At 51.2% G+C, this 18,622-nt stretch overlaps 1 protein-coding gene across 8 annotated transcripts in view; it reads left to right on the forward strand.

Annotated features, from left to right (window-relative positions):
- The window catches only part of DENND1A (DENN domain containing 1A), a 496,023-nt gene that overhangs the window by 417,663 nt on the left and 59,738 nt on the right, over positions 1-18,622 (forward strand). For all 8 annotated transcript variants that reach the window (XM_059142351.1, XM_059142348.1, XM_059142354.1 and 5 more), the window contains 3 exons: positions 14,330-14,434; positions 14,824-14,911; positions 16,372-16,412. In XM_059142351.1, coding sequence (XP_058998334.1) covers positions 14,330-14,434; positions 14,824-14,911; positions 16,372-16,412 — 234 coding nt within the window. The remainder of the gene's footprint in view (positions 1-14,329; positions 14,435-14,823; positions 14,912-16,371; positions 16,413-18,622) is intronic.

An 18,622-nucleotide genomic window follows, 5' to 3' on the forward strand; every position in this document is an offset into this window, starting at 1 on the left:
ACAGTAGATGTTTTCCTACCTCACCAAAGGCCTCAAAAGAGAGATATTTGCCATACGTGTGGGTAAAAAAGTATAGTTTCCTACAGAGCCTAAGATTCTGTCATTTTCCTTCTATTCTGCTAAGTCTTTCTATTTAAAATCTTCGAGGTTTCTAAAGAACTTTTACCCCAGTAAAAAATTTATGTAGAATTTTATAATTTTCAGGGATCTTCTTTAATAATTTAATCCTTATAATAATCTTGTGAAAGTAGGTGTCGCAAAGCCCATTCTACAGAGGAGTGAACAGTTCAGAGGGACCAAGTACATGCCCAAGGCAAGTAACCACCTGGCGGGCACTCCGCCTCGGAGCCTGTATTCCCCCGCCGCCCCACAGTGCTCTTCCCAGGCCTGGATCTGTGTGGTAGGGCCCAAAGAGTGAGGAATTTAAACACTGTTCACTGAGAAAGAGATGGCGGGGAGGGGGAGCCTGCAGCAGTGGAGCGCAGCCTCCCAAGCACCCCTTCACTAAAGGTGGTGGCATTTCCTCACCCATAGGAGCAGGCCGGAAGTCATGATGGTCGGGGAACTACAAAAATAGCAGCTTTCACACTGATTCCTGCACGGGTGGAACTGGTGGTTCCAGGGCAGAGAAGAATGACTTTACAAGATGAAAATGATCGGTGAGGGCACGCAGGTCTGGAGGGGAGCGGAGTTGGCATTTTTTGGCCCTGCAAATAGCTGCCCATCTGCTCTCTGTCAGAATATGTTAGGAGTGCATCTGGATTGCTGCCCCTGAGTCTCGGCTCCAGGCTGGTCATGTGCTTGTCTCCACGACAACTCCAGGAGCGGTGTAAACTGCTGTGCTTTGAGCCAGATGCTGCTTGCACATGTGGTCTAATTAGACGGCGTTCCCGGCCTCCCGCCTCCCGCCTCGGCCCCTCCTTGCACACATACTGAGTCCTCTGCTTTCCCTTCCTCCCTCCCACTCGCCCTCCTTTGCACGTCCTCGGTCTGTCTGTCTGGCTCTGCACCATGTTGGCCTCTTTCTCAAAAATGTTCCCGTTGCCTTGTCGGTGGTGAATAATTCATTCACCAAGCACAGGAGTGTCTGCGCTGACCTGGGTCCCGTGCTAGGAACTGGAGGTGCAGAGACAGTGGAGACGCTGCCCGCACCCTCGGGGAGTCCGGCCTCTAGCGAGGGGACCCCAGGACAGCTGCGCAGCACAGAGATGGCTGCGAGTGCTGTGGCGGAGGCGAGCGTAGTGGCTGTGGGACCAGACCAGGGACACCTAACCCTCCCCAAGGCAGGAAGGAGGTGAGGGGGAGCCTTGCAGGGCAGCTGTCCCCACGTTAGTCCTGGAAGGCTGAGGGGGGACTTCTGCTGCCGGAAGAGGCAGGAGTGGGAGGCCTTCCTGGCAGAGGGCACAGCACCTGCAAAGGCAGGGGCCTGCGGACCAGTCTGGAGAATTGTGACCGGCTCCATGTCATGGCGACACAAGGTGTCTGGGGAGGCATGGAGCTGTGGCTGGCCCAACGCACGGGGTCACACCTTGCAGGGCTTCTCTCCAACTCCACTCTCCGCTTGGATCTGCGGGCACTGGGAGCCGGGCAAGGGGAGTGACAGGGTGGCTGTTGGTGCAGCCTGGCCTCTGGCAGCAGGTGGGGGGTGGTTTCAGGAGTGACGCTCTGAGTAAATGAAGCCCTTCCAGTAATCGTCCCTGTGGACGAGGTCTGTTCCTTGGAACCAGAGGCCTCCACTCAGGGCTGGGTGGGCTGCTCTGGGACGAGCTCCGGGACGAGCTCCGGCACAAGCAGAGCAATCGTGTGTACCAGGGCCCAGCGTCCCCCACTGCTCAGAGCTCTGGCTCTCAGGGAAGGTGCCCCCGAGTAAAGAAGGAGAGCATCAGCATCTCACTGACCCCCACCTTCCCTCTGTGACATGGTGTGCCCCCGGAGCCCAAGGGACACCAGCTCCTTACCGCGCAGTGTCAGCGGGGCCTCGTCAGAGCCCCTCTCCTCTGCTCCTGCCATCCTCTGCTTTTCCATCTAGTGAGTCCCTGCTCCCTGGTTTTTATAGCATCTGTTCCCCCTTGTGGCCTTTGTTGGGCCCCACCCTCCCCAACAAAGTCCCCGGGCGGGTTCTCGTTGAGTGGAAGGTATAGAAGGTTCCACACAAAATGCAACACCCAGCTCTCAAAGGGCATTTTGAAAGCGCTGTTAGGACTTGAACCTCCGCTGAGTCCCTCTGTGTGCTACTCAGTATTGGCGGCTTGACAAATCCTATATCATCTCAGACCTTTCGAGATGAAGCACATAACATCCCCAATTTACAGATGAGGAAACTGAGGCTCACAGAGGCTCATCTGTGTCCCCACTCATGGAGCTCTGGGCTGCACTGAGCCTCTTGAGTCCCCAGGTGATACATAATCCCCACCTAGAGACTCTGGACTCCTTTGACTGGCTATGTCGTATGTGGGGAAAAAGGACATTTTTGTGTGAGCCATCATCGGTATCTTAAAATCCCCAGAAATTTCCCAGAGTGGGGGGGGGGGGGAGAGCAACTGAGCATGCTCAGAGTGCCTTGGGGTGTTGCAGGGAAAGCGTACCTGGGCTTTGGGGTCAGACAGCATTGACTTCAAGTACAGCTCTGGCTCTTCCCAGCTCTGTGGCCTTGGGCAAGTCACATCCCCTCTCTCTGTAAGATGAGGATAAAAGAGCCTCTCCTAATAGGGTTATTATGCAGGTCCATCCCTCTGCCACAGTTAACGTGTGTCTGCTGTGCCCGGTCCTTTCCTCCTTTGCTCAGAGTCATGGTCTTGACTCCAGTGACCCCATATGTGTCTGGGGCAGGTAGCACAGGTCGCATGCTCTGAAACAGGGCTGCTTGAAGTAAATCACTGTAAGTGTGCTTTGGGCAAAGAACTGTCGTTATTTGGAGCAGAAGACTGGTAGTGTTTAGCCCCTCTAGAGGTCAAGCCCTGAGCTGAGCACTTTTTATGAATCATCTGCTGCTCCCAAGCCCCCCTTCCCCCCATGAGGAAGCATTCCCCCATATTATGAATGAGAAAATGGGAGTCAAAGGGTTCAGGCCATACACCACATTCCACATGCAGTAAGCAGCAGAGCCGTCATTCTCACTTGAGTGTGTCCTCTGTTCCCAACTCTGCCCCGAGGGCTGTGCATTGGGACCCGTTTCTCTGTCAGGGGCTGTGGGTGACCTCCCAGAGAAAGGCCCTTTCCATTCTTAGAAACAACATACATTAGCATTAGAAAGCACCTTGAAGATCTTCTAGCATAGCACCTTCCCATTTTACAGATGAAGAAACTGAGGCCTGTACAAGGAACGGGAAATAAGGCCCGAGGTGGGTGGTTTCACTCTTCTTGTGCTCTTTCTCCTTCACACCGCTGCCATCTGTTCATGATGAAAAAGCTTGCTGCCCAGGCCTCGTAAGCACAAGCCCCCACCAGACACGAGAGATGGGCCCCGAACGAGTGACATTTGTGGGGAGAGGTGATCATAAGCACGTGGACCAGCGAGGGAGCCTGACAGTGCTGTGGAGGACCACCCTGAGGGCCATGTCACCAAGGCTGACAGGCAGTGCGGAATTCAGTCAGAAGGCTGGGATTTTTCCTTCCTCCGGACTGATTTGTGCTTCTTTGGTTTTATCTCCATGTCCTTTAGCCTTTTGACCCGTGAGTCCTGTATTTCTGCGGCTACAGCTAATGTTGGTTTTCCTGCCGGTCACTTTCAGGCTCATTGACGTCTCTCTCAGGGGCCCGTCAGGCCCTCTGAGCCCACACTCTCTGGAGCACACTCCTGAAACTATCTTCTCCTCACTCTCAGGAAACTGAAACCCTCTTCTCGAATCCATTTAGGACCTCCTTTCTTGGGACCTGGGATGCAACAGACAGTGTGTTAAACCCAGAGTCTGGCCCTCAGTGACAGGCAGACTCTGGTGTGGCCAAGATGGAGGTCCAGCAGGAATTGGACATTGAGGGCGCCTGGGTGGCTCAGTCGGTTAAGCGTCTGCCTTCAGCTCAGGTCATGATCTCAAGGTCTTGGTTGGAATCGAGTCCCGCATTGGGCTCCCTGCTCAGTGGGGAGCTTGCTTCTCCCTCTCCCTCTGCTTACTGTTCCCACTGCTTATGCTCACTCTCTCTGTGTCACATATATGAATAAAATCCTAAAAAAGGAAAAACAAAAGGAGTTTGACGTTGCAATCGCAGCATATCCCGTCTGCCTTCTGTACTGGAGAGGGGAGCTGTCGCTGTCCTGCAGCACGGGCCTAGTCTCCAGCTTTCGGTCACTTCAGCCGGACACTGTTGCCTGGAGCTTCTGACGTCATGGTACTGGGCAGTTAGAGCATGCGGTAGGTATTATTTCCAGGATATCCAGAAGCAGGCGGAGGTTCCGGGTAATGAGATGCCTTCCTTAAGCACATAGTGGGAGCCAGAACATTCCATTTCTCCAGAGTCCCCTCTCCTCATCACTGCCTTCTAGTCCATCTCTGCGAACCGTTGGAGCAGCCCCGGGCGGCCGATAGGTCAAATACCATCGCATGTTGCATGAGCCCAGGACCAGACTTCGCCTTCCTAAGCCTCAGTATCTGTATCTGTAAAATGGAGATCATAACACCACGTACCTCACAGGATGGGGGGGAAGAGTAAGTGAGATAATGCATGTGAAACCACCAGCACCGGGCCGGCGCTCAGTGAGCGGGAGCTGGTTTTAATCACTGCACCTGCTTTCCTAGTAGAGCCGATTCCCATCTGCATTTCTTATGGAGAGAAAATCTTAAGCCGGTATGCACGAAGACCCTCTTCATTGTGTCTCCTCAGCTTCCACAGGCCTCCCCGCTCATCTGCCGTTCCTGCGCTAATCAGAATTTCCTGACTTCTCCCTGTTTGTCTCGGTTAATGCAGAAGGCAGGGGCTGCTGGCGCAGAGGAGCCAGGCGTGGGCCGACGCGCCTGTGATTTGAATGTCTTTACTGTAATCTAGCGAGTGTGTGTGGGGGCTTCTGTCAATACCGGAGCGGCTGGCCAGAACGGGCAGCTCCCGTCTTCCCGGCAGCCCCCGTCCCCTGCAAATTATGAGAGTAGCTCTTGTTGGACACCCGCCTTCCCCCTGACTTAAATCATCCGAACAGTGAGCCGGCTTCCCCCGTGACACATTGATTCTTTGTTTAGGGCTTGTTACGGTGCTGGGGGCCCAGGCCAGGAGGCTGCCCCCGGCGTGCCTGGGCCACTGCACAAATGGTTCAGAAAGCTGTCTTGGGGCAGCCCGGCCCGAGCCATCCGCACGTAGCCATGCGACACCCACCTGCCCACGTCCACCTCGATGAGGGGAGAACGTGTGTGGATCCGGGAGTTGTTCGAACCCTGCAGTACGGCGACCTCAGGCAGAAACCCTTGGCCTGCATGGATGTCCTTTCCCCATCTGTACAATGGGAGCCCTTCCTGAGTGTTTCAGGGCTGTGGTTAGGATCCAGTGAGGGGAAGGGTCGGGCTGGGCCTCAGCAGGCACTCAGCGGGCATTGGCTCCCTTCTCCCTGGACTCCCCCCCTGCTGTGGCTGACCTGAGATTACTGCAGTCGGACCCAGCTGTCCCTCCCTCCTCTGCCTCCAGTCAGGATTTTGTGTTCTCTGCACCAGACACAAAGCAGAGTTTTTTCCTTGTTGGCTGGGAGCCCACCCTGCTTTGGGGGCAACCGCCACACCTGACCCTGTGAGCAGCGGGCCCCAGGGACCCAGCTCTGGGAGTGGTGCCGTGGCCCCGGGCAGGGGGCTCAGTGTGGGCTCTCCACGTGGCCTGTGAGGCAGAATGAGCTACTTGGCAGGGTCTAGAAAGCCCCCCTCCGCCTTCAGAACAGGGTTCCTGGCTGCCCTGCCCTTTAGCCAGTGACTTGGATATTTTATTAAGAATTTGGGGATATTTAAACAAAATGCAACCAGGTTGGGAGTGCTGGTGATAAATGGGGCCAGATTTCCCAGCTCTCTTCATTCTTAAATTAAAAACAAAACAAAAACAAACAAACAAAAAAAGAGTGTCGATTGGCCTAGGTGCTATGCTAATCTCTTGTATCTATACCAGTGATTATCAGCCTTGGGTATACTGAGTCCTGGGGCGTTTTAGAAACGGTGGCCCTGGCACTGGGGATTTGAAAAGCCCCCCAAGTGATTCTAATGGGTGGAGGGTTGAACACTACTTGACCACACCAGCATGTCCTCCCCCCCCCACCCCCTGTAGCCCCCTGAGGCAGGTGGGGGAATGAGGATCTAAGAGGTGCTGTCCTTTGCACACTGGGGCAGAGCTGGGACCAGAACCCAGCTCCGTGGTGCACTCCCCCGCCTGCTTCCTCCTGCAGCGGGCTGGGGTGGGGGGTCGGTGGCTGCTGGCTGGGCCCTGGTGGTCTTGGTGTGGAGACATCAAGGTGGCTCCGCGGGCTTCTCGTCACCTGAAGGCAGCAGGTGAGATGCTTAGAGTAAGTAATGTGAAGAAGGAAGCCAGAGGGGAGCATGTGTGGGGAGAGATTGGCAGCAGACAGTCCAGAGTCTCTGGCGATGAGAGTCCGGATGAGGTAGACAGGATGTCGTAGCAAGAAAATTCGTCCGGGGAAGGTCACAAATAGCCTTGAGTGTCCTGAGGCAGAGTTTGGACACGCCACTTACATGGACCCGCCACCTTGCTTGAAGCTCTTCTGTGCTCCTGCCACTGAATCAGATGATAAACGGAGTCAACCGCCGGAGCCCCACTGACTACCCCGCAGAGGGAGAGGAAGCTGGGGACATGCAGGGCCTGTGCAGTCACAGGGTCCTGGACTCTGAAAGACCTGTGCCTCCTTCAATGCCCCACAGCCACCATCTTGAAATTCCTGATAATTCCACCTTGAAACTTGTGCATTATAAAAGTAGTCTTATGAGACAGTGGAGCATGTGTAGGAGCAGAGGACGTCTGCACCACTGTCCTCCCCGGAGACTTGCCATCCCGGGCCCATAGAACCCCCTGGGTGCAGCCTGCACAGAGTTGCAGTGGACCCACGGTACATGGGGGCTCAGCGAGACTCAGAGCGCTTACAAGGTAAAGCTGTGGGGTCCACAATTGAGGCAGCGGGACACCAACAGCCCCAACAGTCCCCACTTTGTGTTAGAACTAGAACGCGCTTCGGTGCCGACAGAAGGCAGTGCTGTACTAAGAACCTCAGTGATCCTATTTCTCGTTCACATTACTTGCCTGTATTAGCCTACTACCACTTGTGCAAATGATGGCCTAGAAGGAACGGATGGAGCAACTTTAGTTCCTTTTCCTTTCTGATCAGTAAGCCGAAGGCAGAGAGCGCTAGTAGAATATGTGTACATCAAGAACTGAAATAAAAACAGTTGAGTTTTGTGCAGCATTTCCACTGTCTGATAAGGACAAAATACAAATGCGATTGTGAGTTACGAAATATGATTCCACATATGTTCGCATTTAAAACTGGCATGGCACAGTATAGAGTTGAGCAATAAGATTCATGCTAATAATTTAAATTTTTATTTTTTTCTTCACGTAGAATGACATTAAATAGTAAATTTGAAAAGCTCCATTATGGGCCTAGAAAGAAACCCATGAAAGAAAGAAAAAGCTTTATATTTTGCTATGGCACTTAGAGACTTAACAGCCCTTCCTTCCCATGCATCCATTCTGCCCTGTGTTGCACGAATTATGTCGCCCACCCTGGAAAAACCCAATCTCTGCCCTCAAGAAAATAGCTGTTTGTGAAAAATCTGCTTGCTGTTCTTTGCCATAATCTTCCAAGCAACACTATGAGTTGGACTGGCCTTGAGTAAGTGTCATAGGTGGGGAATGACAAGTCACCTGAGGTCACACAACTGGTCAGAACCACAGTTCAAGACCAAGTCTTTCTGACTCCAAGACACGTTCTCTGTCCACCACATTGTGTTACCTTAACTGACTCCATTTTTGTTTTTTAATCTTAAGGGTTTTTTAAAGGGCCTTTACCCCCCCCCCAAAACATTTAAAAATAAAAATAACCAGCCCCCCACTGGTGTGCCATTTTCACACTGTATTGTGGTTATTTGTCCCTGAACTAGATAGGATTCTTTGATAATAGGAGCTTTTCTTTTAGACTTTCTATAATGGAAAATTTCAAATTTATACAAAGTAAATGAACTCCCACGTACCCATTGCCCAGCTTCCACAATTATAAACATTCTGTCATTTTTTTTAGATTAAAAAAAATTTTTAACTATAGTAAAATACACATAACATCAAATTTACCCCTATAACCATTTTTTTAAAAGGTTTTATTTATTTATTTGACAGACAGAGATCACAAGTAGGCAGAGAGGAAGGGAAGCAGGCTCCCCGCTGAGCAGGGAGCCCGATGCAGGGCTCAATCCCAGGACCCTGGGATCATGACCTGAGCCGAAGGCAGAGACCTTAACCCACTGAACCACCCAGGCGCCCCCTATAACCGTTTTTAAGTGTATGTACAGTTCAGTGGCATTAAGTACATTCACACTGTTGTACAATGATCACCCATTTCTAGAACTTTCTTCATCTGGCATAATGGAAAGTCTCTACCCACTAAACTCCCCATCCCTCCCCATCCAGCCTCTGGAAATGACCATTCTACTTTCTGTCCCTAAGAAGTTGAGGACTCTAGATACAAGTGGAAATAAGCAGTATTTGTCCTTCTGTTACTGGCTTGTCACTTAACATGAGGTCGTCAAGTTTTTCCATCATAGCCTGTGCCAGAAATCCTCTCCCTTTTAAAGCTGAACAATATTTCATTGTATGGATATTTTGTTTTTCCACTCATCCACAGACACTTGGATCGCTTCTGTCTTTTGGCTACCGTGAGCAATGCTGCCATAAACACAACATCCTGCTGTACTTGGCACTATCCCCTGGGCTGCTCCCCACCTTCGACGGATTATTAGTATTACTTACAGGAATTGTATTTTATTCATCTTTGATTTCTTCTAACGCAGAATCGGGCACATAGAAGGTGTTTTTTAAATGTGAATAGAGGGCACCTGGGTGGCTCAGTTGGTTGACTGGCTGCCTTTGGCTCAGGTCATGATCCCGGACTTCCAGGATTGAGTCCGGCATCGGGCTCCCAGCTCCTTGGGGAGTCTGCTTCTCCGTCTGACCTTCTCCTCTCTCATGCTCTCTTTCTCACTCATTCTCTCTCAAATAAATAAATAAAATCTTTAAAAATAAAAATAAAATAAAATATGAATGGAGGGGCGCCTGGGTGGCTCAGTGGGTTAAGCCTCTGCCTTCGGCTCAGGTCATAATCTCAGGGTCCCAGGATCGAGCCCCACATTGGCTCTCTGCTCAGCAGGGAGCCTGCTTCCTCTCCCCTCCCACCACCTGCCTCTCTGCCTACTTTTGATCTCTCTCTCACTCTCTGTCAAATAAATAAAATCTTTTAAAAAAATAAAATGTGTGAATGGATAAATCTTCCAAAATTAGTTTTTAAAATTTTAAGCAAGCAAAAGAATGAACCCCTTTTTTTCTTAGAATTGCAGAGTAAATGTACACACAGAATTTTGATAAATTTGCACAGGAAAATAAGAGTTTAGTACTGTAAGTATAGATCAGCAGAACAAGGAGAATTGTCCCCTCAAAAGACTCTGAGAGGAGAATTTATTTTTATGCTAGGACCCACAGTGCTGTGGACAAAAGCCGTTTATTTCTGGAAGTATCAGAAACGCTCGGAATCACCATTTTTACCTGTTAACAAAGGTGGATTCATTAGTAACGGAATTTTCAATTGATTGCATATGTCAGGAAGATAATCCGCGAGTACAACTTGTCTGTCTGTAACAGAATCCTTGATAGGGTTAAGCAGCTGTGTTTAACTGTCCTCCGGGTCATGGATGGAAGAACTCTGCTAATGTGATCTAAGCTTGAACACTCACGGCTCGCCTCGCGTGCGCTCACGGAGCTATCAGCCAGTAGTCCCAATGCTGAGTGCCGCCTAAGACAAAAGATTTAATCAACGCAACGGGAGAACTAAATCAGCAATTCTTACAAAGGAGGGTTTAACGAGACACCTTGCCTTGTTCCTCTCCGCTGCAGAGAGTGGAGTGGGGTGACCATTTCAGCTACAGGAGGGGGAACCAGGAGTAGCTGGGCCAAATGGTTCAGCATCCTTGGTACAGATGGGCCTGGGGCAGAAAGAGCCTTCCTGGTGGCTTGTTTACTCCTGGGAGCGTAGGTGCTTCGAGTACCCATCTACCAGGAGAACCCGAAGGCTTCCACCTGCAAGAACTCTCCTGTGCTCTCACAGGTGTTCACGGACAAACAGTTTGAACTGATGCCCCAAGAGAAGCCCCAGGCTGGGGGTGGGCCACGTGCATGACGGCTAGGCTTGGGGGGCCGTGGCGTATAAAATCTTGACTCTGACATTTATGGGTCCTGGGAGCTTGGGCAAATGACCCTACCTGTTATTCTGTAACAATTAGGTGGAGTGTGGTGGTTGTCATTTCCTTAGAAAGTGAGTAGCTCCGGGGGTGTGAGCCCTCCTAGCCTGTGGCCGGTCAGCACTTTATACATGACAACGGGTGACCGCGTCTCTGTTTTTCACCAGGATTAGGATGACCGCGTCTCTGTTTTTCACCAGGATTAGGATGAAACAGTTGCCCTGAACAGATGGGATTTGCTTACCCAATCCCCATTCCCCCTATTAGACTCTGTTGACATGTGCCTGCTCTCTCTCAAGATTTCTGACCTGCTGCCCGAGGCGGGTAGCCTTTTCCTCTCCTGGCTCCTGTGGATGCTTGGCGAGCCGCCCCACGCGGGTGGCACTGCACTCTAGTGGTACTCGTTCCCATGGCTGACTGACACCGCTGGGGGTGTTCTTGAAGCTTTTTGCAGAAAAAGCCCCCGTTGTCACATTTTCCTCTCATCTTTTCCATCCGTGCCCATGTCCTTTTGTCTGTCTGTATGGCACAGACATCTGATCCGGGGGGACGTCGCCTGCACTAAGGAGACAACAGGTCCAAAATGTTCGTGTCTCCCCCAAAGCTGAGATTCTTTCTGCTCTCCTGCAGCTAAATTCTGCCTCAGGCTACCCTTCCACACAGATCTGGTGGCAAATTCTCTCGAATTTATTGGTCCCTCAGCAGACTCCTTCCTGGCAGTGCTGGGCCACAGCTCTAGGAGTGAATGCTAACAACTCCAGCGAGCATTTCCTCCAAGGAGCTCTAAACTCCCCGGACACAAGTGTCACTCACCTGGCGTCGCGTTCTGAGACCTCTTTACTGTCAGGTCAAGTAGTATCAGCCACAGCGAGACCACTGGGCTTTTGTGGCAGGAACCAGGGTCAGACTCAACCTGTGGTTCTAGAGCCAGTGTCCCTGAGCTTCTAACTGGGGGGTGGGTTCGGCGCTCTCCCCGGGCAGTGTAGCGGGGAGTCCGGCCAGGCCTCTGCCCTCTGGAGCTCCGGGTCGCAGGGGACACCAGTGAAGATTCAGTCTCCAGGGGTATGCCAGGCCAAATGGGAGCACTAAGCAAGAATGACTACTGCGCCTGGGTGGCTCAGTCATTAAGTGTCTGCCTTTGGCTCAGGTCATGATCTCATGGTCCTGGGATCAAGTCCCAGATCAGGCTCTTTCTCTAAATACATACAGTCTTAAGAAATGAGAGGAAGGAAGGGTAGTACAGGTGCAAGGAACAGCACTGGCAAAAGCGGGAAGCAAGTGGGAAAGGACATGGCGTATGATCAGGAGATGCATTGGGAGCAGAAGTTACCTGGGGGAGCAGAGGAAAAGGGACACAAAAGGACTCTGGAAAAGAAAGCTGGGCAGCTTAGGAAGGGTTTGTTTGCCCTGCTAGGGAGCTAGGACTTTTCCTCTCCTCTCCCACACAGGGCCCTGTGTATGTGACACACGCCACTAGGTATATGGTGTTGAGTGAAACAGGTGCCATTGCTGCCCGCATGAAGCTTAGAGTCTAGTGGAAAAAGTTAACCCAGTAACCACCCAGCATAATGCCTCTGCAGTCAAAGTTCCTGGGTAGCATAGTAGCGTGAGCCAATGTGCGTGTGTTAGAAATCTAAGAGAATTGCTGGGGGGAGGGGGGTTGGGAGAAGGGGGTGGGATTATGGACATTGGGGAGGGTATGTGCTTTGGTGAGTGCTGTGAAGTGTGTAAACCTGGTGATTCACAGACCTGTACCCCTGGGGATAAAAATATATGTTTATAAAAAATAAAAAATTAAAAAAAAATATCAGAGAATTGGAGTAGACGTAGGGAGGCAACTGGAAGGCACACAGAATTAAATCTCCACCATGGCAGGCAGAGAAATGGTGAGCGGAGACAAACTTGACTCCTTTCACTGGCAAAGCAGGGGGGGACGTGGGCAGTGTGATAGGTCATGGGGAGCTATGATAATGCCAACTTAAGAAAGAAACAGATGTGGGGTACAGTCCAGGCGGGCTAATGATTGGGAGTATGGGCCATTTTGAGTTTGAGGTGCTAATATTAGGGCCATCCAGGTGGGATTGAGACATACAGTTTTGGAGGGAAGGAGGTCTGAGCTATGATGCTACCACAGGCCATCAGTGTGTAGGTGACACCACTCATGGATGGGACGGCCTGGAGAGGGACATGATTGCCCAGCTGTGCTTCCCAGGATGGAAGTAGAACTGGCAGGCCACGGGAATGGGATGCTGGGTGGGCTTTAGCTTGTTATCACTAGCCCATCTCCCAGCTGTTAAGCAAGAAAGATGTAAATCCGTGCCAAATTAGTAATGTCATAGAATATTCTTTTTTCTGGAGAACAAGGAAATTGTCCTCACAGACAATGTCCTCACAATGTAAATTTTGCCTGTTTCCCTTCTTGCTTTCACAGCCAGGAAGCTCAGAGCTAATTTTGAACCTTTGTTTTAGAAACCGTAGAGGACCTGCATATCCAGACACTCTTTTCCCAAGTAAACATGTTTTATATATTCACGTATTCTTTAGCTCTATTTTTTTTTCCTTTCCTTTGGGTGCTCATGTAGGCTGCCTCAGATCCTTTGTAAAATTAGGTGGGGCTTATCTGTGTAAAAACAAGCCCTCCCCCCAACCTAGTTTCTGGGGGTCATCCTTACACCTTTTGCGAAATGTCTGCACCATTGCTGAGCTAATATTGGCCAGACTTAAGCAGGAGGAACCCTTGGAATTCACAGCAGCCAGACAGTAAATTTAACACTTACGTAACTCATTAAAACAGGATAAAAGTACAACTTCAAACATCTCTGTGTTTGCCGCCAAGTCTGTGAAGGGAGGGGCACCTTTAATTCAGTTCAAGGTGTCAAAGTCTGATCTTTCAGAATTGAGGATACACCACCGAAATTAAAGACTTGTCTGAGGAGATGAGCACTCCAGATCCCTTCAAAGAAGGATCGAGGTGTTGACTACAAGGATGGAATGCGGCTTCAGCTTCGGTTCTTGTTTTCTTCACTCATAAAACGTAGTTTGGTGAAAGCATGACTGCTCATCGAGCGCTATAAAGCACACAGTTGACTGGGCGGTAAATCCTATTTTTTATTAGCCCTGCTTTTTTACATAAATAATTATTTTAAATGGTTATTTGTGGGACGCCTGGGTCTCAGTCGTTGAGCATCTGCCTGCGGCTCTGGTCATGATCCCTGAGTCCTGGGATCGAGCCCCACATTCGGCTTCCTGCTCGGCGGGGAGCCAACTTCTCCTTCTCCCACTGCCTCTGCTTGTGTTCCCACTCTTGCTGTCTCTCTCTCTCTCTGTCAATTAAATAAATAAAAATCTTTAAAAAAATAAAATGATAATTTGCTCTTGGTCGAGATCACTGTGTAGATGGTTTTCAAAGTGTGTTCCACGGCCGGCGCCTCGGGAACTGCAAAGGTGCTGAGGTGGGGGAGGAGACTGCCCAGCCACCACCCCTGCACCCCAGCATCCCCCCACCCCCCGCTTCCCGAAGAGCAGCTGGGCAGTTTTATGTGACAAGGCTCCCCCTGCATAAGGTGCTGCTTGGATTCTCTTCAAAGTGAAAAGAAAAGTCTGGAAGTGATCACATTGGAGGGAACATCCCACTAACTTGCTGCTGGGGTACGACCAGCTCCTCCGGAAGGGGCCAGGGGTGGGGTTCGGAATCTCAGCCTCCTACCAGCCCTGGGACTTTGGGGGATGACTTTTCCTTTCTGAAACCTCCTCCTCTTCCACAGAACAGAAAGCCTTTGATGACAGTAGCCACTCGACCAAGTAAACGAGAATTAAGTCAATCAGATGCAGAAGAGCCATCTAACCGAGTGTAAGAACTGACCGCCACCCTCACCCCGCACCTCCAACCCCCCTCTGCCATCTCTGTTTCCCAGGAGGAGCCAATCACCTTCTGTGAGGAAGCCTTCGTGTCCCACTATCGCTCGGGAGCCATGAGGCAGTTCCTGCAGAACGCCACCCAGCTGCAGCTCTTCAAGCAGGTACCTCGCCCTCCCCGTGGAGGGTGGCCTGTCTGGACCCCCGGCGGGGATTTCTGCAGCTGTCTTACTGTGAGCGCTGAAGCTGTGGGCATCGGGGACCCAGGCCCACCAGAGGGGCTCGGGGTCTGAGGAGTAGGATGGGTGCAGAAGGGGGGGTCAGTAGCCAGGCAGCGCCAACACAAATATGCCAGTCAAGTGGCATTCAGCAAGTTACCGTCAACTCATAGCCAGTGTTTTCAAAACTTGTTTTTAACTCACCGTTCCAAAGGCCCTTTCCTGTCTTGGGAAACGTGGTGGTTCTTTGGGTGTACACCAAGGCGTCCGGCTGAATGGTTTTCTCCCCTGTGTCTTTGCATAAGCTGTTACGCTTTTATTCTTTCTTTCTCTAGTTTATAGATGGGAGACTGGACCTTCTCAATTCCGGCGAAGGTTTCAGTGACGTTTTTGAAGAGGAGATCAGCATGGGCGAGTATGCTGGTGAGTTCATTTCATTTTCCCCCCTGTGCCGTGGACTGTTATGTGGGACTAGGGCGTGCGTGGCAGGGAGTGGCTGTGGCTTCTCTCTTTCCTTCAGTGCGGGTTGGAGAGAGACTCACTTCACCCTCGGCCTTGAAATGTGTGAGGAATTCCTCTTCATTTTCTGCTGAGACAGAGGCACTTGGCCTGTCTGAGATCCTCTGTCTGGGGGTCAGTCGCTTCCCCTGGGTGGCCAGAGTCTAGTGATACATAGTAGCTGGCGTGCTGCAGCTCAGACCGCTCTTATTGCTCGGCCCATGCCAGGTCTGGACTATGCTTCTGTGATGTGATACAACTGGTGGTTGTATCACACAACCGGTGGTTCATAGGGTCAGGCATAACCTCGCCTACAAAACCCCATTCACAGGCCTGACCAGCCTGAGCTGCAGAGAGAGCGCAAAAGTGCCCATAAAACCAGTCCACGGACATCAGAGCGAGTCAGTGTTCCTGCCACGTCCAGAGCCCCATAGAGTAAGAAACAGAAGACCAGGTTTGGCCCTCAAGGAGCAGAGTCTACTGGTAGGAGAAAGAGATGCATAACTAAAAACAAATACAGATTAAACCAGTGCAAGAAAAGGAGCAGAAATAGGCTTTTAGGCAGGTAAAACAGGACTCCACTAATCCACGCTCTGTGGTGTGGAAGCTTCACAGAGACACAGCGCGCTCAGAGTGGAACGTGGGGTCTGAGGAGAAGACGAGCTTTATGTGCCGTTGAACTAAGGCAGGCCGTTCGGAGCTGCTAGAAAAGCTGTCCGGTGATAAGACCTTCTTATCCCACCGGATAAAATGAACAAGTCCCCCAACAATGCCTCCTTTTTCTTTCCCTGTCGCTACTCAAGGGTCTTGGGGCTGAGCATGTGTCCGGCAGTGTGGGGACATGCAGCCCTCCGGTTCCTGCCCTGGAGTGGCTCGCAGAACTTCAGAGAATGTGGGCTTTGGAGCGGGGGTTACCGGCTCTAGGGGACTGTTCAGAGGAAGGGGTGGGTGAAACTTGCAGAGGAAATGACGTTGGAGCTGTTGGTTGAGCATCGTGAGCAGAGGGAGTAGGGAATGGTGGCCAGCAAGGGGAACAGTGTTTGTGAGGGAGTGGAGGGCGGACGGGACCCAACGGCCGAGAGAAGGTGGGGCCAAGACAAGACTGGAGAAGAGAACCAGGCATGCTCAGGAGTCTGACCCCACCTCTGTCCAGTGCGCAGTGAGGAAGGAGGATTTAGGCTGCGACTGGGGCCACTGAGAGGATCGGATCTCTGGTCTGGAAAGAACCTGTGGCAGCAACTCACCGCTCCCTCCTGTAGCAGTGGAGCATGGAAGCCTCCATGTGATTCTCCAGATGTTGAACTTTCCAAATCCTGCTCGCTAAGCAATTCGAGGAACTCCTGAAAGCATATGCTTTAACCACTTCTCTAACTTCTCTTTCCCAGGCAGCGATAAACTCTACCATCAGTGGCTCTCCACAGTCCGGGTAAGTGTGCAGCCCCATAGAGCCCGAGGGCCTCTCCTGAGCCTTTTGGCAGTCCTCCGCTTCCACTGCCGCATACCCCCCCATTCTGCCGCAAGGTGGTCATTCAGCCCAGGGCCCTCCATTCTTGCAGCCAGAGATGCTTCTGCTTGCAAAGCCAGGCCATCTAGGTGCAGGCTTGCACGATGAGACTATCCAAAGCATCCTTAGGTGAGGGCAAGGAGAGCCAGGAGAAACATCCTCATCTCGGGAAGCTGGCCAGGGTGTGTTGAGTGGATGTTGTTATCCTAGAGCCTTTCTGGGGGTCTCCTTCGAGACCAATGCAATTGGGAAATTTTCATGGCAAAACCAAAAATGTGTTCCTGTTGCTGCTCTGCGGTGTTTTTCACACCAAAGGCTCCTAGGAAGATGGAGAACACATCACTGAGTTTTTCACCCCCTCACTATTGTTATGAACAATGTCTTGTTGTGTGTTAGAAGCTAGGTGCTTTGGTCTTCAGAAGCCAATAAAGCCTCTGCTTGGGTTTATCAGTGTGTATGTACTGAGGGCCTCCGGTGGACCAGGCGCCACACTGGGGATACAGTCGGGAGCAGGAGGACACAGTCCCTGCCCTGGGGGCACTCCCTGTCTTCTTGGGGTTGCACGCGTAAACAGGCAACCCCAGCATAATGTGAGAAGTGTTCTCTCCTGCTTGCGGGCTGAGCTCACCACTGCCACGGCAGGGCCCTTGGAAGTGGCTGCCGTTGGCCGAGAGTAAACAATTCCTCCATGAAAGACCTCTTTTGTTCTTCTTGGATGGCCAAACACTACTTGGCAAATCGTAGACAAGCAATAAGGACTTGTTGATTGATTGATAAAAGGAGTTTTAATATTCCAAAGGACCATTGAAATAAGATACTGAGTAATTTTGGAAAGCAGTATGGAATAAATGAGTGGGTAAAAATTTCATATTGGCCTACAACATAGAATGCTTTCTAGGTCAAACTGCAATGTTTTTAATTAAAGCTCAAAATTTCTAATAATGGGCCGAACCAAAAACCGTGCTAAGAGTTAATCCCTGTAATTACATTACTGTGTTTTATTCATTTATATACCCACTTGATCCAGTCTGTCTCTTTGTTCAAATCAGTGAGAGTTATCTTTCCAAACCGCCACCAATCTGATTATTGATGCATCTGATTAAAAGTCCTCTGGAATATAGACTCCATATCCTGGCCCCTCGAGAGCTGGCCCCACATGCCATCCTCCCCATGATACCGACCACTAGCCAGGAACACTAGGGGTTTCCAGCATCTGCCCCTGTTTCCTGTGCAGTCCTCTCTCCCTAGAATGTCCTTACCCTTCCTGTCCCCCACATGAACTCTTTGTCCTTCACGGACCAGGCCAGATGTTTCGTCCTCTAATACCTTTTCTGACCATGCAAAGTGGGAGCTGTGTCCACGCACCTTGGCACACAGTCAGGGCAGCTGGCCCGACCTTCGGCTGCAGCTGTTTGCCCTGGGGTTTCCCCTCCTCCCAGACCAGAGGCCCTCGAGGGTAAAGGCCAGCCTCCCTGTGACTCAGTACCCTCTGAGGCTAACACAGGGTGTCTCCGCAGCAAGCCCTCAATGAATTATCTAGAGCCTGTGCACCCTTCATGTCCGTTCGTTGCCTCCTTTGTGTCCTGAGAAGGCCAGCCTCCCTCCCCTTCTCCTCTGTTCTCCCAAAGAAACTGAACCGAGAAATTGGTGTGTTGGATTTGTACGAAAGCCATGATTCACGTTGATGGCTACTCATTCTTTCCTTCCCTCAAGATGTCGATGTTAAGGAAGGCAGCCTACCAGGGTGATTAAAAATCACAACACAGAAAATCCAGGTGAGGAAAGGAAGGCTCTAGCCAAACCAACTAGAACTTCTTCAGAAGCCGTAGATTACTGTGGGGAAACCTGGCCTCAGAGAGCCTGCGAAGAGCTTTTCTTCCAGCCAGCAGACAGGTGCCAAGTGCAACACTGCGTCCCCCTGCAGCCAGTTACCGCCACCCGCGTGCACTCCCGGCTCTGGCTCTCCCGGTCCCCACCCATAGCGCTTCTGCCGCCGCCATAACTAATTGCCCGGCACCGGTTACCATCCAGGCCTGTTTCTCTAATTAAATTACACGCTCTTGGAATGTTGCTTAACTTGTTCAGAGAGAAGAGGTTTTTTGTTGGTGTTGGCCCACTCTGTCTTGAGTCCC

Source organism: Mustela lutreola, chromosome 12 (assembly GCF_030435805.1).
Source record: "Mustela lutreola isolate mMusLut2 chromosome 12, mMusLut2.pri, whole genome shotgun sequence".
NCBI classification, from domain to species: domain Eukaryota; kingdom Metazoa; phylum Chordata; class Mammalia; order Carnivora; family Mustelidae; genus Mustela; species Mustela lutreola.